Raw genomic sequence first — 22,685 nt, forward strand, 5'->3', positions numbered from 1 at the left:
GGGATTAAGGAGATGGGTTGAGTATATAAGTATGCATAAAAATGGGTTTGACCAAATCTTGATGAGTTAACTTGATCAAATTGACTAAGGCATTGAATGAATTAAATTTGAGGTTTGATGGGGCTTGAATACATTTGATTAGTCATAGACCATGAATTGACCTATGTTGACTTGATTTGATCAAAATTAGGTTTAGTTGATTAAGTCTCCTAATGATTGGGTTAGGGTGACAAGTCATGTCCATTTCACTATGGGAGATGATTAGAGGTTTAAATGAGTTCATGCTTGATTGAGTGTGAATTGGGGTTATGGTTGTTCTGGTTAACCATTATTGAGTTAGTCAATAAGGTCAAACTAGTGGCTGGAGTTGGGTCTAACAGGTTTGATTGATTATTAGAGACCAATGGAGGTGGTATCATGCATTAGGATGATCATTTAAGTTGAAATGACCAAATGGACACTTTAGGGACAATTTGCTCAAAGTGAATTAACTTGGTCAACCATGCATGACCAGGGCTTTGATTTGAGTCCAATGCACTCCTAATGATGTTTAGGATGCATTATGGAGGTTTCAAGATTTGATTTTGCTAGGCTATATTGAGATTTGAAGAAAATTCTAATTTTCAACTTAAAGGAAATTTTAGTCATTTGGGCCACTGGTCAACTGTAGGTCTACCTACATCCACCAAAGAATAATTTTGTCTTCAACATGTCATAAATAGAGTTATAGACATAGTCAATGGTTTTGAGAAAGTTCCCAAGGTCAAATTCCACATGGTGGAAGGTCTAATGGCATAGGTTGTAAATATTTAAAAGTTTTGTAGCCTTTGAATTTCAATTGCGTTTCTAGGGTTAGAGGTCTTAGATTGGACTAAAATTTGAAGGGTTGACCATAGGGACATGCTTAATAAATATGAAATTGTTAGAACATGAATTGGGAGTCATTTGTTTGAGTTTTGAAGTGATTGAAAAATCACTCAAAAAGAGTTTTAGGACAAGGCCCTTAATCTTAGATTTTGGTCTAGAATTCTAGATTTGAGCTGGGTTCTAAATTTATTTGATTGAATTTGAATTATCCACTTCATTAAAAATTAATTGGATGATTGTTGTTGATAGGATAAAATTGAAGCATGATTGAGGCCTGGATTAGAGTTTGATTGAAAACTTGATTGAGATTTGATTAAAGACTAGATTGAGGTTTGATTGAAGACTGGATTTAGGTCTTGATTGAAGTGTGGATTTAATTTTGGAATGAAGTCTTGATTGAAGTCTATATTTAAGTCTAGATTGATGTATGGATTGAATTCTGGATTGAAGTCTTGATTGAAGTCTAGATTGAAGTATATATTGAAGTCTAAATTGAGGTCTATATTTAAGTCTGGATTGAATTGGATTGAAGTCTAGACTGAAGCTTGGATTGATGTCTAGATTAAAGTCTAAATTGAAGTTTATATTAATTGAAGTTTGGGTTGATGTCTTGATTAATTGAAGTCTAGGTTGAAGTTTGGATTGAGTTTTAGATGATTGACAGTTGGTGATTATCAACAATCAGATATACAAGTAGGAGTCTAGATGGATCCTGATGACCTTATACAAAAATGAGGTCAACAATACCAAAAAGGAGTGTTTATACACTATGTTCTCTACACTTTATACATAATTCAACACCTTAGTGCCAAATGACCTGACCAAATTCCATGACACCAAATATTTTATAGCACTGTAACATGGAGTTGAGAGAAGTTTATTAGGGAAACATTGAGTTAGGTTAGCACAATTCTATGGTAGAGTCAACTCAAGAGCATTAGAGCCCTAGTTTATGATTGTAATGTTGTGGTGGCACTATGTCTAGTGTCGTGATGCTTGAGTAAAGTTTTTATATGATTATATAAGTAGGATCCTTTTTTCATTGGTAAAAAGGAAGTTGTAGATCCACTGGTCATCTGTAAAGGTAGAAGAGTGATGTAATGCCAAATGACTTGATCAAATGCCATGACACCAAATCTTCTATAGCACTACAACATGGAGTTGAGAGAAGTTTATTAGGGAAACATTGAGTTGGGCTAGCCCAATTCCATGCTAGAGTCAACTCAAGAGCATTGGAGCCCTAGTTTATGATTGTAATGCTGTGGTGGCACTATGTCTAGTGTAATGATGCTTGAGTAAAAATATTTTGTGGTTATATAAATAGGATTTTTTTTCATTGGTAAAAAGGAAGTTGTACATCAACTAGTTATTTGTAAAGGTAGTAAAGTAGCAATTAAGAGTGGATAAGAGAGTGGGGAGTGATGGTGCTTAAGGGGAATCATTATGAGAAGAGTCCATTGTGTAGAGACTTACTTGAAAATGGTTACCCAAGTGATACTTTCTCCACTACCTTCTTATATATATATATATATATATATTTCTAATATTAGTAGTGTAATTTGTTTTGTATTAAATAATTTCTATGGCCAACTAAAATCATTATTTAGGCTTATTATGTGAATAAATTGTGTTATTCCTAATGTAGATGCTTACTTTTAAAAATATTTACGGTTGTTCTCAATTACTCTTAAATGTCATTTAATTTATACAATGACCATGTATAAAATTAAGACCTACTATGATTCATTGCCTCAATGGAGGAATATTGAAATAATTTTTAGCATTGAGATATAAAACTTTCGTTCCTAGATATATGATGAATATAATTCTAAGGTCTATGGAGAAATAACCACTGTAGAGGGGTGAAAGCCTTTCTTTACACCCTTACAAGGTCAACAAAGAGATAAGTGATCATTTGCTTTGATAGATAACTAGTATAGTCTACTTAAGAAAACATAGCATAGTTCATTATCATGAGTCCAAGACATTTTATTCTAAGTAACTTCCATTTTTTATATCATCTTTAGTAGTTATAGAACCTCACATTCATTTTGCACAGTAGGATAATTTTTTTTCTTGGGTAGACATTACTAGAGCATTCGTAGAGTACACTATTTCCTCATGGGATCAAAACTATTGTTATTTACTTTATTACTTGATCGATATGTGCACTTGCACAATGCATACATAACCAATGAACAGATATACAACTATACCCATCAACCCTTATCTCTAATTTCAATTCCAGTGGTTTTATAAAGTTATGGATAAAGATACATTTTTCTAATATTTTATAAAGTTTGCACTACATAACATTTGATATTGTGTCGTATGCTTTATCCCAATCATTTTGATTATAAGAATTTAGATTTTCATAGGTTAGTTTTTCTAAGTAATTTTTTGAGTGTATAAACTAATTGTGGCTTTTCTAGTAATTACAATAATTAGATAAAAGTTTTTAAATGTTTATATGAATATCCATATGAGATGGAATAAAATTTTAGCATTAAATGTATTAAATAGGTTTTTATTTATATTCGAGATGGAAAGATATTTTAAAAGAAAAATTGAAGCAGACAAACATGAGAGTATTTATAGTGATAATAATGCACAATCAAAAGAAAGTTATATTGAGCTCAATTTTGTTGAAATCCGTTTAGATCCTGAATTAAGAAAAAAGATTTGTGATAATCATCCAAATGAGAGAGATACGGCGCAAAGATTTTATTTGCAAATAGGACCATGTCAGCTTAGAGATCATGATTTTACATGGAAACTATTGGGAAATAAATTATGACGATTTAATCCCACATGATTTTATGAACACAAAAAATTGGTTAGAGTATAATATTGAAAAAGAGAAACTTAATGTTTATATTATTATCTCTATAGACCTGAGTTTGGAGTATTACTTGGCATTTGGAGTATAATATTGAAGTTGGAACTTTCTTTTTGATTGAAAAAGATGCAGCTTACATAAAAATTGGTTAGAGTATAATATTGAAGGCTAGAGATGATAGTTCTAACACAAAAGGATTTAAGAATTGAAAATAGATGGGTATTTTTCAAGTTCATATTAGTTAAGTTAATAGCTCCAACAATATTACTTGGCATCAATATGAAGATTTGATGAATCAAGACCTTAATATTAGGTTTTCTTTTAAAAGGCCTTTTGATCAAAATCCTAGAGATTATAAAACATGTTTAAATGCTAGTATAGATTGCATACATTTTCTTTACATAAAGGTTTAGCTTTTCATGGTCATGATGAATTTGAAGATTTTAAGAACCAAGGAATTTTTTTTAGCCCCTATGATTTTTAGCATGCCACAACAAAGATATAAAGAAAGTTATATTTAATAATGCCCCTTGAATAATAAATTGATTGCTTTAAAAATATGAAAATAAATCACACATGATGCTACTGCAGAGACTTCAAATATCATAATTCAGGAATTAGACAATGAGTTATTTGTAATTTTTTTGGATGAATAACGTGATATATAAATCAAATAAAAAGCTGTAGTTGTATTATTACATGTAGATATAAAAGGTTGTGTTATTAAGTGTTTCAATGGGATTGTGTATGTTAAGGAGACTTCTGCTTCAACTCTAAAGAAGGTAATTTAACCAATTCTTGTGAAATATGGATTGAGTATATCTCGATTACATGGGAAAGGTTATGATGGAACTAGCAACATGCATAGTGATTTTAACATACTAAAAGTTTTGATCTTGAAAGATAATTGCTCGGTTATTTACATACATTTTTTGCACATGAGCTTCAACTAGCACTAGTTGTCGTGGATAAAAATCCTATGTAAATTATTTCACTTTTTAATATAGTTTCTTATTTGATAAATATTATTAGAAGTCCATACAGGAGAAGAGAAATGCTATGATAAAAAAAGTATAACAAAATCATTAAACAACTAAAAAATGACAAATAATCAAGAGGTAGAGGCTCAAATTTGGAAGTAGATATTCAATTTGTTGGAGATACACATTGGGGTTTACATTATGGATCACTTATGAAATGAATACTTTTGTTTGGATCTATCATTGAACTTCTTGAGTTAATAATACAAGATGGTTTAAGTAGTGAGAAAAAAGGTGAAGCATATTCCCTTCTTGATTCTATATAATGCTATGAATTCATTATAAATTTTCATATGATGAAGATTATATTGGGAGTAAAGAAGGAGCTATCATAGGTGTTGTAAAGAAAAGTTCAAGACATCATAAATGCCATGAATTTGGTAAAAGTATCTAAGTAATGATTCCAAAATATGAGAGATCATGATTGAGACATTTTTCTTAAGGATGTTTGTTTATTTTGTGAGGTAAATAATATAGATATTCCATATATGAATGATACTTTTGTAAGGTGAGGAAGATCAAAGCAAAAAGTTGATGATATCATAAATAAACATCATTATCAAGTTGGATTATTTCACAATACAATAGAAATAAAAATTTAAGGACTCAATAATAGATTTAATGAAATAAATATAGAGCTACTTATTTGTGTAGCATGCTTGAATCCATGTGATTCATTTTTAGCTTTTGATAAGACTTGATTGATAAGCTTGGTAAAGTTTTATCCATCAAAATATTTAAATGTAGATCTCATAATGTAAGACAACTAACTTGATAAAATTTATTATTGATATAAGATCTAGTGCTGTACACATAAGTATGACTTGGAGGACTTGATCAAAAGCTAGTGGAGACTAAAAAGAGTGATATTTATCCTTTGGTAATCCTAATTATAAGGATTTCTCTAATTTTGTCAATTACTAAAACAACAGTCGATTGAACATTCTCATATTTGAAGATTATAAAGAATTGTTTACATAATCATGTGAGAGACTCCTGAATTAATGAGTTTCTTATTATATATATATATATATATATATATATATATATATATATATATATAAAACAATGTAGCTCACCTTGATCTATTGGTTGGCAGCTTTTGACTATCAACCAAAGAAGTCTTGGGTTCTAGTCTTGAGTTTGTGATGTGTGTGTGAGTTTGACTTAATTTGCTTAAATGTCCCAAAAAAAACCTTATTGCAGCTACTTTTAAGTGATTGAAACTATTTCCTTTCAGTTCGGTGGTACTGTTGCTCCATTTTAGAAAGGAAAACTTAAAAACCTTAAGTTTGGTTCTTGCTTACTCACAATGTTTACCAAGAAAAAGAAAAGAAAAGAAAAGAAAAGAAAAAGTGATGTCTGATATCAAAATTTTAAAATGCGAAAGGCAGATCTTCTCTAGCCATAAATAAGAGGTGTTACAATATGAAGCTATATTCGAAATGGAACTTAAGGACTTAGGGGAGTTTATTGTTGTTTTTTTGTTTTTTTTCATCTAAAAAAAGAAAGATATTTGTGTGCATATTTATTCCTTGTTTTCATAATATCTCCAAAACTAGTGAAAACACCCACTTGTTATTTAAAAAAATTTAGAAATACACTAATCTGTTTCCAAAAATAAAAATAATTAACCATAAATGCTTCCTAAATTTTGTTTTTGAAAAGGAAAAGAAAAAAAAGCACAACCTAACATGCTTTCTAGATTTTAGGGTCTGTTTGGGTAAGCTTTTTTAAAAACAGATGCAATATTTGTATGAGGGATGTGTTTATCTAAAGCAACGTTCTAAAAAGTACTTTCAAAAACAACTTTTTCTCAGTAGAAAACGTTCTGATGTGTAGCATTACTCATCTTTCTTCAAATTCATTAACAAAATTAACAGCTGCAACAAACAAACTGATAATTAATCTTATTAGTTGACTCTTCTTAATAGGATAAATGCACCATTCAGGCTGTAATATAGTTCATCACACTCATTGTATTTCCCCCCTGCAGGCATGAGATTGCTGGTATTGTCATTGAGGCTGGGTGCAATGTTCTCAAGCTCAAAATTGGTGACACAGTGGGGGTTGGATGCTTGGTAGGTGCTTGTCGTTCTTGCGAAAAATGCGTCCAACATAAGGAGAACTACTGCCCCAAGCTGGTATTCGCCTACAACTCGATTGACATTGATGGAAAAATCACCTATGGAGGCTACTCGAACATCATCGTTGTCGACGAGCATTTTGTGGTGAAGTTCCCTAAAAACTTTCCCATAGACCGAGGTGCGCCATTGCTCTGTGCAGGGATAACAGTATACAGTCCCATGAAGAATTTTGAGCTCGACCAGCCTGGAAAGCACATTGGCGTTGTTGGTATATGATATGTTTATATTTTATAATGTAGTTTTTGATACATGTAAAAAATTGCACACAATGTTTTCTTATAAATTTCACTAATTTTGGTACATATGAAAAATTTAAATGCATTAAGATGATACAGTCAAATGATTATTGAGTGTGGTTTCTGATGTTATTTATGTTATATATTTTATAAAACTTGTCTATGCTTGAAAGGCTGGCTAGAAATGATTTACAAATTAAGGTTGGGTGGATACATGTTACCCTATACAAGAGGGTGAGGTGACAGGCTTTTATTTAAAATAATATTTTTGATATAATCCTAAATGATATAGAAAGGGTGTCATAAGGAAACTTATTAAAATAATATGACACACAAATGGATATGAAGTGACGTCTTCTGATATTAAAGCCACCTGATCTAATAAAATTAATTTAAAGACATTTGATATCTATGGATCACATGATTTACTTAATGTACATGCATAATATTGACACTTTATGACATGCATATGAATATGATAGGTATATAAATTTCCTAAATTGGGATAGATAAGAAACTATTATATAACTAATGGGTATATAAATGATTAATTTTATTGACCCCTTATATTTTGTTACCGATTTCTGATTACTGCTCTTAAGATATATAGTTGTACTAACATTTATTGATCATATGACTTATTAATATTTCATTGATTATTACATGCTTTTATAATTATATGCTCATACTAGTATTGCTTAATTAAATGATTACTTTCATACTATTTCAGTTTTAGGTTTTGCTAACCTACTGAGTTATCAGCTTACTCTGTGGTTTTACATATTTTTTATGAAAGGGTTAGGAGCTAGTATAGTGAAGGCAGATTGGAGATTCAGGTTTTATTTTATTTTTATACTTCCTTTAGTTTTAATTTTTGATAGCCAGGAACTTAGAAAGTTGAAATGAATGTAATAATTGATCTTTTGGCTTCTATATATGAATTTTAAAGGATGAATGTAGTTTTATATTTTGATGTTAATTTTTAATTTCTTCCATTGGATTGATTGGATGAATTTATAGAAAATATGGTTAGTTAATGGTAATGATTCTTCCAAAATTAGACCTTGGGGTGTTATAAAAAAAGAAGAGGAGAGGAGAGAGAGAAGAGTGAGGAAACTTTCTAAGGCTTATTCTTCTATCACTTTTATTATAAAAATTATTTTAATCATTATAAGTGACTTCTACACTACATCTAATTTTAATGGTTTTGAGTTTGGTGTATTTCTCCCTCCTAAAATTGTTAAAAATATGATACCTCCCATTTTAGTTAGCTTTTATCATGTAAAATTTTTTATGTGATAGATATTATTATTGTGATTATTTTGACTGGCTTATATTAAAGTTTCACTAGCTAATTTGCTTTCTCTGATATTTATATAAAATGAGTAGGAAAATTTTGATAGTAAATTATCAGTTGTTAATATACTAGATCATGATATTATTATTAGAAATGTGGCTCCCTCTTTTATCAGCACCCTTGAAGAGAAGTGTTATCATTTGATGTGGGGTTTGAGACTTAGTCCATGACATTTGTTAGTGCCATTCCATATCTTTGATTTTTTGAGCTATTAGAGAGAGATGGGTTGGTGGAGAATGATTTGATGTCCACCCAATAATGGTGGGTTGCCAGTAGGAAGAGAACTAGTGGAGAGTCACTCAAGAGTGTGTTGAGTGGTAAGAAGACTAGGTTGGAGAGTAGTGATTTGAGGAGGGGAGGACCTAGAGTATTGCAACATATAGGATGATATATATTAGTTAGTAGTGCTCCTATCTATGGTTTCTATGGGAGGAGGAATATAGGTCAATGCTTTTTACATACTAGCCAGTGCTTCATATGTGGTAAGGAAGGTCCCAAGGTGGCAAAGTATTTATAGAGAGCATTGGAGGGTAAACCTACAGTCAGGGGTAGCTTGAGTAAGAGAATACAATCAACCCCTTCTAAAGTAGTTAGTGAGGCTTTGTCAAGCTATAGTGCAGATAAATTTTTAGGGAGACCATTAGGTGAATCAATAGGAGGAGCTCACTGGAAGTTGATTCTAGTTTATGGTAAAGTCTTGATGCAACCTAGAGTGTACAGTCTAACTCATTAAGAGGCGAAGGAGACACCAGATGTGCTGACAAGTATGACATTTATTTCTACATTATTTTTTCATATTTTATTTGATGTTTGAGTGAGTCATTCTTTTATATTTGGGCATGTGTTGGATAAATTAGGTTTATTTATAGATTTTTTAGCCTCTAATTAATCTATTTTGCTATCCACTAGAGATTTTTTAGTGGCTAGACAAGCATGTAAGTGTAAATTTAAAACTAAAAATAGGAAGTTGAAGTTAGAATTGATTGTATTTCCTATAAATAAGTTTGTTATAATAGTGGATATGGATTGGTTGAGCAAATATTAGGATTAGATAGACTGATGCAAGAAGTGTGAATTTGTGTGAAGGTAGGGAAATATTTTATTTTTTGGGATACCCAGAGTGTCTTTTTCTCTCCTATTTCTATATTACAAGTGGGTAAGACCTGGAGGAATGGGAATTATATGTTTTTGGCACATGTGAGAGCTTTAAAGAAATTTATTAAGGGTCCTAAAGATGCTCAAGTGGAAAAAGAATTCCTTCATATTTTTCTTGAAGAGGCATTTGGATTGCCTTCTAAAAGGGAGGTATACTTCTATAGTAAGGTGGTGTTAGGTACAACTTTAATAATAAAGACACCTTACAGGATGGAACCTAGAAAATTGCAAGAGTTGAAGGTGTAGTTGCTTGAGTTGTTAGCTTAGGACTTCATGAGACTGAGTGGATCACCATGGAGAGCACTTGTATTGTTCGTGAAAAAGAAAGATGGATCTCTGAGAATGTGTATTGATTATTTGGAATTGAATATGGTGACAATAAAAATAAATATTCACTACCCAAGATAGATTATTTTTTGATCAATTATAAGGTGCATCAAAATTTTCTAAGGTAGATTTGTGGTATGGGTACCATTAATTGAGAGTGAAGGTAATAGATGTAGTGAAGATTGAAAGTGTTATGACACACAAAATGGTGGGGTGAATGGGACATTTTAAACTTTTTGATGATTGTGCAGTGGTGTTGAGAGTGTTACTACATAAGAGGAGTGGAACCCCAACTTTGAGCTCGTGGGTTTCTGGATAGAAAAGTAGACTTAGAGCGAGTGCTGTGGTGCTGAGTAGCTCCTTCATGGCATCGAGTTTGATGCAGTTAGTACTGCAATACTAAGAAGTTTAGTTCCATGGTGATAGGTCAAGTTAGTGATTTTTAAATTAATAAAATATATTGATCCATTTATTAAACACATTACCTTAGCCACCTCCCCCATTATGCCCGCCTTACAAGGAAAGAGAGGAGAAAGAGGAGAGAGTGAGATAATAGAGAGAAAGTGGTTTAGAGTTTTTTAATTATTGGATGTATTTTGAGATTTCTTCTAATTGTGGCAGGTAACTTGAATCATGCCTTTATATTAATGATTTTGTGTTTTATGAATTTAATCACCCAAAATTAATAAAAATGTAAGTTTCTCTCAATTTTTTGTGATTTTGCCATGTAACCTTTTGTTTATAATAGTTGATAATGTTTTTGAGTATTTTGAAAATAATAATATGGAATTTCATTTTTTTTTTTGAAGAAAATGCAACTTGTATTAGAACAAAAAACCTAGATACAAACTACTTAAAGAAAAGGCAACCTATCACATTCCTCCTTTAACAAAGAAACAAAATAAGGAGGAATATTATTATCACTAAGTACATCCCAAAGAAGAGAGAGAATTAAGAGAGAGAAGGTACAAGAAATTATGTAAAAGTTACTGGTTTTTCAAATTTGATTTTGTGGGTTTCACGGTTACTCTGACGGTGGCTGAGGGTTACCGGCCTACTTTGGTCGGTGGTCCTTTAAATGTCCGACATCCTCCTTCAGGAAACGTTCGTTCATTCTCATTATGTCAACTGGTATTTGGTGACGGGATAGCTGGCTTTGCTCAAGGTACAAAATTAAAGCTTAAAAGTGGAATGCCATTAATCATCAATGAAGGTGGTTTGTTGTCATTGAAGAAGGATATTGAAGTTACTGGTAAGGGAAAGAATGTGATAGTTGAATACAATGTTAAAATCCATTTCAAATCTGGGTAGATTCAAAATTTTAGAGGCGAGTCAGTGTATAATGTGGCTGCTTCTTATTCATCAAAGTCTTTGATTGTAATGGATAAAGTTAAAAATGACAGTTATGTGCGTAAAGTCTTTGGGGGTTGGCTTCCAATTGTGTTCATCTGGGAGGAATAAGCTCACAAGTTAATCAAGTTGATGAAGTTATTATGATTGAAATAGTGGTGAAGGTCCTTGCAAAACAAATGAATATGTGAAAGAATTATATTCAGACCTGATAAAGGTTCGAAATTGTAATTCAGAAGATCTGGGTGATTGTGTTGGTGGTCTTGCAGCAGTTCCATCTCGACCATCTAGTACTTCACAATAAAATGCATAGATTAAGAAGGAAAACATAAAAGTCCTTGATTTAGACTTTAGTGATAGCTTTTATTATGATGGTTTATCCGTTAAACTACATTTATATAATGAAATGGAGAATTCTAATAAGCTTCAGAATTTATTAGTGATCAAGTCCTTTGATGGAAATGCTCCTTTTCCAGTGATTAGTTTGGAACTAAGAAGGCAATGGTCCCAATTTGATAGATTCCCTCTCACAATGCTTGGTATGGATTGGGTTCTATGTTCATTTTACGAGACAGAGCCTTCGGAATTAGTATTCTCTAATAGGCCTTGGTATGTTAATGGGCATATCATTGGAATTAATAAATGGTCGCCAACCTTTTCTCATACCTCCTTAAAGGGTTTAATTACTCATATTTGGATTATGATGCCAAATCTCCCATTACAATGTTAGAATGAAATAAATGTTTACAAAATTGCATCTATGGTTGGGAAGCCATATTTGGTTGATGGAAACATGTTTCAGTGGGGAAGAAGGGAGTTTGGGAGAATTTGTGTATGCATCAAGTATGATGCTAAATTGCCACTAGGTGTTTGGGTGGAGGGAAGCTCTGGGAAATTATTTCAGAAGATTGAATATGAAAGACTTCCCAATTTTTGTTTCAACCATGGTAGGATTGGGCACTTCAAGAAGGATTTTTAAGAGAATAAAATGGAGGTTAATGCTTCTAAACAAGTGGATAGTTTAAAAATTCTAGTGGTGGAAGATAATCCCAAAGCTGCTCATAAGGTTGTGGTTGAAGGTTTTTGTGATGACAAAAGAGGTTATGGACCATGAGTTCATGTTAATTATGGAAAAGGAGGATTAAAAATCCTATTCTTAGGAGGATTAATCCCTGTCTAGTGGAGGTTACTATAAGGAAGGAACCTGGATTAGTGAATCCCAATTCTAATGTAAAAGAAGCAGAAGGTATCAAGGTTTCAACTGAAGGAGGTTTTATAGAGCTTTTTCAGGGAGTGACTGAAGTCTATCCTTCAGTTCCTGCTAGAAGCTCAGTTCCATAATAGAAATAAGTTCAAAATGATGCTCTAGTTTTAGACTTGATTTAGGAACTTTCAGAGGAATTACTGGCTTCAAAAATCAAAGAGGTTATGTTTACTAATACATTTGTTATTTCTATTACTGAAAGAAAATTGAAAGTCTTAGATGGTTTGGTTGAGGAAGAAGAATTGGTTATCCCAAAGAAAGTTGTTTCTACGTCACTTAGCAGTTTGGATGGGAATAATAAACTGGGAGAAGTAAGTATGAAGATATTATGGGTGCGTTGAATGGTGATTTGTGAGGCAAAGAAGGTGGTTCTTCTAATGTGAAAAAGAAAGGTTCTAAGCAACTCAAAGGATTGGGTCCTATTAACTTGGCTCCTAGGATTAGGAGAGTGGATGGTGATCAAAAATATAAGTGGGGATTTCATCCCCTCTGATTCAATGATGTCTTCTATAGCTTTTTGGAATTGTAGAGGAGCTAGGAAAAAGAAAGCTTCTCTATATCTCAAGAAGTTTGTGAAGGATAATGGTGCGTTTTTTTTTTTGGGTTTGTTGGAAACCAAATCATCTGTTATTGATAGAAGGGATGTTGATTTGTTAATTGGTAATGAGTGAGATTTTTTTCAAGTTTCATCAGAAGGTTTATCTTGGGGCATTCTGTTGGTATGGAAGTCTAGCATTGCGACTTTTAATGTTTTGGAGTCCTCTCTTCAATTTGTTATTGGGAGTTGGATGTTCTTAATAAAGGGAGATGGAGGATTGCTTCAATATATGGGAATAAGGATGTTTATAAAAGAAGGATTTTGTGGGAGAGGTTAGAATTTTATTCTTATAAGGACTTGCCTATGATAATAGGGGGAAAATTTAATTGTTTACTTTCCAAGGAGGATAACAGGGGAGGGAAAATATTTTCCCTAGGTCATAAGGAAATGAAGACATTTCTATCTTGTAATAATTTTCATGAGATTGGGTATGTTGGACCAAGGTTCACTTAGTGTAACAACAAAATTGTTGCTGATCAAATTCTTAAGAGATTGGATAGATATTTTTTGAATTCAGCTACATTAAGCTCTTCTCATCGTATAGTGGTTAGGCACCTGCCTCGTGTTGCATCAGACCACTGTCCAATCTTATTAAATCTCCTAGATTTCAATCCTAGGATTAAGAGAACAATCAAATTTAAAGATGTATGGGCTTCCAACTCAGCTTCAGCTGCTGTGGTGAGAGGAGTTTGGGAGAAGAATTTGGCTGGTAGTTTGTCTAAAATCTTGAATTCCAAGATGAAGAAGTCTTTGAAGGCATTGTTTTATTGGAGAGCTAATCATAAAACTTTATTTCAGCTGAAGGAATGCCTATTGAAGGAAATAGAGGAGCTTCAAGTAAAAGAAGCTAATAATGGAGGCCTTTTGGATGTTGATAGCTGGACTCTCAAAGTTAAGGTGGGAGAACTCAACTCTACCTTGGCTCGATTGAATACTTGGTGGAGATAATGAGCTAAGGTTAAGTGGTTGGAGGAGGGGGATTGTAATTCCAAATTCTTTTAATCTTATGCTTTTGCAAGAAGAAATTCTAATTACATTTTTCAAATTAAAGATGAAAATGGAGACATGGTGGAGGATCAGCATCAAATTAAAGAAGTTCTATTTTGGTTCTTCAAGGAGAAGTGGAAAGATAGGAATTTTGTACTTGAAGGTTGGCCTTATCCGTGGAAGTGTTTAGAGGATGGAGATATAAGAATGTTGAGCAATGAATTTGCTTTAGAAGAATTGGAGGTTGTGATCAAGCAGAGTGGCAATAAGACTGCTCCGGGTAGTGATGATATTTCCTACTCCTTTATAAAATCTTATTAAAACATTATTAAAATAGATTTATGGAATGCTGTAAATCTGTTCTTTATGACGGGAGATATGGATTCCAGTTGGAAGAAGACTCTTATTGTACTAATTCCTAAGGTGAGCAACCCTTTGGTTCCTTCAAATTATAGACCCATTAGCTTGTGCAACACAATTTTTAAGGTGGCGGCCAAAGTACTTATGAACAGGTTGTCTTCCATTATCCCTAAATTGATTTCTAAAGAGCAAGTTACATTTTTGAAGTGGAGATCATTGTTGGTCATCTGTTGGTAGCTCAAGAGGTTTTTCATAAATTCAGATATTCTAAATCATCTAAAGGTTTTGTTTCCTTCATAATAGATATGGAGAAAACTTATGATTTTATGGGTTGGCCTACCTTGGTGAAAGCTTTGGAGTATTTTGGGTTTCCTTCAATATTTTCTAAGCTAATTTATGAATTCATCCAAGAGCCAAGATCCACTCTATTGATTAATGACAATCTTTCAAGTTATATCAAAACTAGATGCGACTTCCGTCAAGGTTGCCCCTTGTTTCCATTTTAATTTCGTCTTTGCTCACAACTTTTATCTAATGCATTTAGACAAAAAGGAGAATCTATTGGAATTTGTGTGAGTTCAAATGGGCCAAGGATCTCTCATTTGTTGTATGCAGATGACATTATTATCTTTTCAGAAGCCAAGTTAAAGGTAGTTAAGGAAATTTAAGCTATCTTGGATGAATTTTGTGGGTGGACAGGGCAAAGAGTTAACGTTAATAAGTCTTGTATGTTTTTTGGCAAATATGTTAGCTGAAGGAATAAAAAATCTATTTCTCAAATTATGGGATTTAGATCAGTTAAAGAGTTGTTATACCTTGGGGTGAAAATAGTTCTGAGGAGACTAATAGGGGAGGATTTCCCATTTATTATTGATAAGTCTTTGAGTATGATAAATATTTGAGGAGGAAAGTTTATTTATTTAGATGGCAAAATCCTTCTTGTCAAAATAATTTTGCTCTCTTATATAACCTTCCATTGTACAAATTCTTTGGTCCCTAAAGGTGTTCTTGATAAAGTTGATAAGTTATGCAAAAATTTTATTTGGAATAAAACGAATGGAAGATTTGGAATGTATTATATGAATTGGAATGTAATGTGTTAGCCTTTTAAGTGGGGAGGTAGAGCTCTTCATTCATGTTCTAATAAAGCTGGGGCATTGAGAGCCAAGCTTGCTTGGAAGTATATTCAAGAGATGGATTCCGTGCTGCATAAAGTTATTTTTCCAAAATATGGTTCACTTTTTATGGATGACACGTCAAAGAAAGGTGGATCTATTGCTTGGAAACTTATATATGATGGAGGTAAATCTCTAAAGCCAATTGTTAGATGAAGCATTGCTAATGGTGAGTCAACTGATTTATTCAAGGATACTTGGGTTCTGGACAAAAGCTTATGCAGGTGGCCAACTTTTATTCTCCCACATGGTGACTTCTTGGTTGGCAAATTCATTTCAAAAGGCTACTGTAATATGTATGAACTCAACAAATTCATTTGTATTGAACTTGTGAAACTAATATGTCAAATACATATTTTTTCAGATTTGGGAGAAAATAGGATGGATTTAATATTCCAACAAGAAAGTCAAATTCTGCACTCGTATTTGAAGATTCAGTTTAACATAATTCTCTAGTTCAATACTGGATTTGGATTAGAAAGGCTAAATTGATTCCACGGGTAGAGATATTCTGGTGGAGAGTTTTCCATTATGCTATTCCTACTTATCAATTCCTATCTTATAGGAGATTGTAAAGGGAAAATGGGTGTCCTGAAGCTATAATGATGTTGAAGACATTGAGCATGTTGGAGTTAAATGTAAGAAGCTATTAGAAGTTTTACAACATCTTAATATATGTGGCGTTTTTTTATCTCATCCTTTATTTCATTTGAAGATTGTTGTAAATGACTGTCTAAACAGAATTCTTTGCTAGTTAATTTATATCGAATGTGGTTTTCTTTTCATGGAAGGTGAGAAACAAGATGATTCATGAAGGAAAATGATGAAATTTCATTGGTGATTGCTGTTAATGCCATGAGCTATGCCTCAATTTCTCATTCTAGAGCTAATTTTAACTCGGGTATATGGGGTGCTAACCAACCTTTTAGGTTGTCAAATAACTATTGGCATCCTCCTCTACCCGATTGGATCAAAGTTAATGTTGATGCAGCGTTACTATCATCTTATAAAGCTGGAATTGGTGGGGTTTTTTGTGACTACAAAGGTAGATTCCTTTTGGCATTTGATCTTGCTTGTGTTCACTAGGATGTATCTAGATTGGAGCTTTTAGCTACTCAATCTCTTAAGGAGGTGATAAAAAATTGGATGTACAATTATAAGGGGATCATAATTAAAAGTGACAATGCTAATATCATTATGTTTCTTCAAGAGGAAAAATCTAGTGGCAGTCAGAGAATGAAAGCTCTTACTTCTATCAAAGACTTCAATCATGTGATTTTTAATTATCTAAATAGGAGTTGTAATAAGTTAGCAAACTTATGTGCTAACTATGCTCTTTTTAGTTCTTTTATTTATTAAGACATTAGTATGAATAAGGTTCCTCCTTTGTTTCTTTCTTTATTAAAGGAGGAATATGATGTTTATAGTTTGAGCTTGTATTTCCTTTATTAGTACTTATTGCAGTTGGTTGCATTTTGTTCAAAAAAAAGTTCATCCCAAATAAAATCAAAAGAAACATCTAAGTTAGCACAATAATCAGCTTACTTATTCCCATTATGACTAGTATATTGAAATAAGACATTATTGAATACTTTAAAGAAAAACAAATCCTCCACCACTCGGTCCCCCAACCTCAACTCAGAATTTACATAGGATGCTTGAAGAAACTTGATAACATTCCAATTATCACCTTCAATAATAATGCCATCCGCGTCTTACATCCACCTTTGCATAACTTTCTTCAAGGATTTAAATGCCATCAATTCCAATTATTCAATATACCAATGTATACAACCAAAACCAAAGGCCAAAAAGAATCTCCCTTTATTATCTCTAACCACTCCACCAACTCCTACTTTATTAGATCTCCATAACGAAGCATCAATGTTAATCTTAATCCACGCGGGAGGAGGATGGTTCCAAGATGTGGAAAACAGTCGGGAAGACTGATTAACACCCCAATTTTTCTACATGATCTTATTAAGGTGAAAAGCGACCACCAAATTAATTACTTTTGAAGCAATAAAAGTAGCACTATCTTCCACACCACCATGCTTGACTTTATTTCTTCTATTCCATGAAAAGTATAACAAAGTATAATATAACTTATCTTTAAATGGATTAGTAATAGTAAACCTTTCCAAATCCTTTATGCACTCTTGAAAAGAACATAAAACTGGAACATTGAATCCCCAAGATTCAGATAATTAAAAACTTGAATTAGTTGTAGATAAGCAGTAACTATTGTTGCGGATCAATGGTTTATGATTTTGATGATAGCAAATATTCCTTATTTCTCTATGATTGCCTTATGTGCTAACGTTTCAGGTCCACACGATCAGACTGAAATCTGGAACCAGCTCAAGATTGGGTAGACTAGGTCTGTGTCAGTTTATAATCTTTTTTCCTTTCTTGAGTCTGTTGTATTTGATGTGGCATCTGAAGATTTGTAACTTGGAAGATTTTCTATTGTGCCCTAAAAGATTTCTATTTTTGGTAACATTGTCCGGGACGATATTTATATCATCCTGGACGATCTGAAAAAAGTAGAAATCCAAATTAGGGCATCCTCATCAAAGCAGCCATCTTTATGCAAAACACATCGTCCTAAATGATTTTGTATCGACCAGGACGATTAGCTCAATTCAGCAAGAATCTGCCGCCATATCTACTTAGGAAAATCTTATTTTTGGATATCGTCCTGGTATATCGGCCTGGACTATAAAATATCGTCCTGACCGATCCAGGTCAAGTTTTCCAAAATTCCTCAGGCAGTTTTGGAAAGAAATTAATGGGGATTTCGTCCAGGCCGATCACAAGATCGTCCGGGATGATTAGACATCGTCCAGCTTCATTTCAGGGCGATATTCAGGACGATTTTCCTCATATTTGAACTAATCGGCCAGGACGATTTGTCTATCATCCTGGACGATAATGGCGGCAACTTGCATTAATGAGCTCGTTTTGAGAGCTTCTATTTAAGCTATGGCAAGCACTTTGTAAGTGTCTTTGGCAGCCATTGTAGCTTCGTTCTTATGGGGGAAACTTGAATAGAGAGCTTGAAAGGGAGAGAGGAAGGGTGGAGTTTGAGAGGGAAGAAGATCTGTGAGGGGGGGGGGGGGGGAACTCAAGGGAGTGTGGAGGGGATTCCACACGGTTGCTCTGGCAAATTTGAACTTAGTACCATCAGATCAAGGCTTGTCTTCGAGGTAAGTTCACCAAAGAAGAAGATCTCCTTGTGTCAAAGGACCGGCGACTCGTTGCACCGGGGATGATGGAAGTGATTTTGTAAGGGCTTCTCCGCCTAAGCTGTGGGGACTAAAGGAGAAGACACTTGTTTTATGCAATACTTGGAGGGTGCCTCCAAGGAGTGGACGTAGGTCAAGGCTTGACCGAACCACTATAAATCCGGTGTGTTCTTTTTCTTATTATTGCTTCCGCATTTATTTTTCTTCCGCACTTTGTTTTTTGTGATTTTTGGTTGGAGTTTATCTTTGTTTAAAGTTTTCCAATTCACCCTCTTTTTAATTAGCTTTGGGCCAGTTTCTATAGGGCCTAACATCCTAAGCAAACTTTCAAGTGCCATCTGAGCACTTTTAGAGTGGTATCAAGAGCAAGTTTTCATAAAAAATAAGTTTTTTAAAACTTTTGAATTTCGACCATGGCTAATTTTTCGAATCGTAATGTTGCGGAAGGATATTCAATCACCAGACCTCTTTATTTGAAAATATATCATTTGATTTTGGAAAACTCGCATGTCATTTTTTTTGCAATCGATTTGATTTTCGCATGTGGCATATGATTTTAACTGGTTATTTCATCACCGTCACGAATTGTTAATTAAGAATTAAAATTGATATTCCTTTTAGTCAATGGAACAGGGAAAAAAAACTCAATGCTCAATTGAATGCAAAGTCTTTAATTGCTTTTTCTGTGCTTTAAATTCTGATGATTTTATGTTAGTATCCACGTGCACTACAGGTAGGAAGTTTGGGATAAATTGCACACCATATAAGAAGGCACTAGTGAAATCAAGCAATCCAAGTTGAATTTTTAATGCATGATTTTGAATTATTTTCCATGAAACCTTTTGAAACGATCTCAGACATGTATACCAGATTCATTCAAATTGTAAATCATTACATGCTTTAGGAAAAATTTTCCAAATTTTTGAAAAGTTAAACAAATATTCTTCATGTCGTTACTGGATAAATTTGATCTAAGTATTGTATTATGAATCTAAGATTTGAATGTATATTCTATTTGATAATTTGATTGGCTCCCTTGCCTATGAGCAAGGTTTGGGTCAAGATTTGGGATGCAGTGAAACGATTGTTTTAAAAAGCTGAAGATATGGAAAGAGGGAGCTTAAGTTTGGTGATGATTAGCATGACTATCAAGCAATCAAAAAGATACCAAAGCATAACCAAAAGTGGAAAAAAGGTAAAAAATGGTAAAGATGTCCATATTTTTCTCCGACGTTATTTGTTTTAATGTAGGAAGCTTGGACATATGAAAAAATCAGTGCCCTAATTTAAGAATTCTTTCTACGAACAGAAAAGGGCAAGGCGAAGCAAATTTACTGGGGAAATAATTGAAGGCAAAAATCTCATGGTAAGATCGTGTCTCTGGAAGCATCGAGCCAGAGAGAGAGTAATGGTTAAGGAGCCTTTCGTGGCTTTTTTGGTCTGTGTTTTGTGTTTTTCCTTTTTTATTTTTGCATTTTTGTTTTGTTTATTCTTTGAAATTTTTATTTTCATGAACGTTTTTCTCTGATCACACACACATTTCCATTTTTTAAAATGGAAAATCTACTTCCTAATTTTTATTATCTTGGTAAGTTGTGTTTGACTTCTCTAAACAGTCAGAGGAAGGGAACTCATGAATTTGTTTCTCTTTCTCTCTTCTTAAGAGGTTATTTCTTAACTTTTGTATTCAAAAATCTTATCATATTTTAATTGATTTTGAAACTGATTTTATTTATCTCCTACATTCTTTTCTGATCGCATAGGAATCCTTTTGCAAGATTGGTTTTGAATCCTACATCATGAAGATTTTGCTTGTAATCAAGTTATTCGTGTTGATCAATAATTTGGGTTTACTTTGTTTCTTGAAAATATAGAAAGAAAGCACTATATTTTTGAAAATAATTAAAAAAAGTGCAATGATGCAAACCAAAAGATGCGAATGACGCAAATTAAAAAAAATATAACCCAGAAGGTAGTTATTAAATCAAAAGATGCTCAAGCCATCAAGTGATAAGGGCATAAAATGAGCCACAAAAAAATATGCTGTAATTTTTTTTTACTACTACTAAAACTCTAAAGAAAATCCCCTTGATATTTTGAAACTTGTGCTTTGAAAATTTTTGGTTCTTGATTCAACATTCGTGCATATGATCTTCTATATAGATATGTTTTATGAAAGAGTTTGGAAAATTAATGTTTCTTTTTCCCGTTATATTCCTTGATTATGGGATATTTGAATTAAAAAGTTTTATATTTTAGACTTAAAAGACTTGAGCTTTAGATTAACATTTATGAATTCTTCTACCTTTCTGGTTATGCGTTGTCAATTCATTTACTATAAGTTTTTTATTAAACCAAGGGTATCTTTCTCATTTTCAAGAAATAATTTGTTTTTTCACTAGATCAGGGAAGGTTTTTTTTTTTTTTTTCTTTTTCGTTTTGCTTTTTGTTTTGTGCCTCCTCTCTTTTTGATAATAGTCAAAGGGGGAGAACGTATTGTTGAAATTTTTTACTGTAATCGTATTGTATCTATATTTTAAAAAAAACTAAAAACACAAAAATATTTGTTCTCCCCTATTTTTTAAGTGTTATTATATGTAAGGGGGAGATTAGGAGAATTATTCTTTTTTTTGAAAATTCAAACTGAATTGTTTGCATCATCAAAAAGGGGGAGATTATTGCGGATCAATGGTTTTTATGATTTTGAATGATAGTAAACATTCCTTATTTCTCTGTGATTGCCTTATGTGCTAAATTTTAGGTCACACGATCAGACTGCAATCTGGAACAAGTCAAGATTTGGTAGACTAGGTCTGTGTCAGTTTGGTATCTTTTTCCTTTCTTGAGTCTGTTGTATTTGATGTGGCATCTGATGATTTGTAACTTGGAAGATTTTTTGTTGTTCCTAAAAGATTTTCTATTTTTGGTAATCGTCTGGGACGATATTTATATCGTCCTGGATGATCTGACAAAAGTAGAAATCCTAATTAGGGCATCCTCAATTAAGGGCCGTCTTTTAAGAAACACATCGTCCTGGACGAATTTTGGTATCGGCCAGGACGATCAGCTCAATTCAGCAAGAATCTGCGCCATATTTACTTAGGAAATTTTATTTTTGGATTATTGTCCTGGTATATATCGCCTGAGACTATAAAATATCATTCCTGGCAATCCAGGTCAATTTTTCCAAAATTTCTCAGGCAGTTTTGTTGGAAAGCAATTAATGGGAATTTCATCCAGGCCGATGCAAGATCGTCCGGGATGAATTTAGCATCGTCCAGCTTCATTCAGGTCGATATTCATGATGATTTTCTCATATTTGAACTTCGTTCAGCGTTTGTTATCAATCCTGGATGATAATGGCACATTGCATTAATGAGTTAGTTTTGAGAGCTTTATTTAAGCTCTGCAAGGCACTTTGTAAGTGATTGTTTGTTGTTCTTGTGTGGGAAACTTGAAAATAGAGAGCTTGAAAGGGAGAGAGGAAAGGGTGGAGTTTGAGAGGAGAAGATCCTGTGAGAGGGGGAACTCAAGGGAGTGTGGAGGGGATTCACACAGTTGCTTCCGGGCGATTCGCACCTTAGTACATCGGATTCAAGGCTTGTCTCGAGGTATGTTCACCAAAGAAGAAGATTGATCTTGGTATCAAAGGACCGGCAACTCCGCCGCACAGGGGGATGGTGGGAAGTGATTTTGTAAGGGGCTTCTCCGCCTAGTTGTGGGGGCTAAAAAGAG

The 22,685-nt window shown here is 33.2% G+C and overlaps 1 protein-coding gene across 1 annotated transcript in view; it reads left to right on the plus strand.

Annotated features, from left to right (window-relative positions):
- LOC110116728 (NADP-dependent alcohol dehydrogenase C 1-like) overlaps window positions 1–14,128 on the plus strand; it is a 67,007-nt gene extending 52,879 nt beyond the window's left edge. The window contains exons 2-3 of the mRNA XM_028695450.1: window positions 6,743–7,101; window positions 13,725–14,128. Coding sequence (XP_028551283.1) covers window positions 6,743–7,101; window positions 13,725–14,128 — 763 coding nt within the window. The remainder of the gene's footprint in view (window positions 1–6,742; window positions 7,102–13,724) is intronic.
- Window positions 14,129–22,685: the final 8,557 nt, after the last annotated feature.

This window comes from Dendrobium catenatum, unplaced genomic scaffold (assembly GCF_001605985.2).
Source record: "Dendrobium catenatum unplaced genomic scaffold, ASM160598v2 fragScaff_scaffold_637, whole genome shotgun sequence".
Lineage (NCBI taxonomy): Eukaryota > Viridiplantae > Streptophyta > Magnoliopsida > Asparagales > Orchidaceae > Dendrobium > Dendrobium catenatum.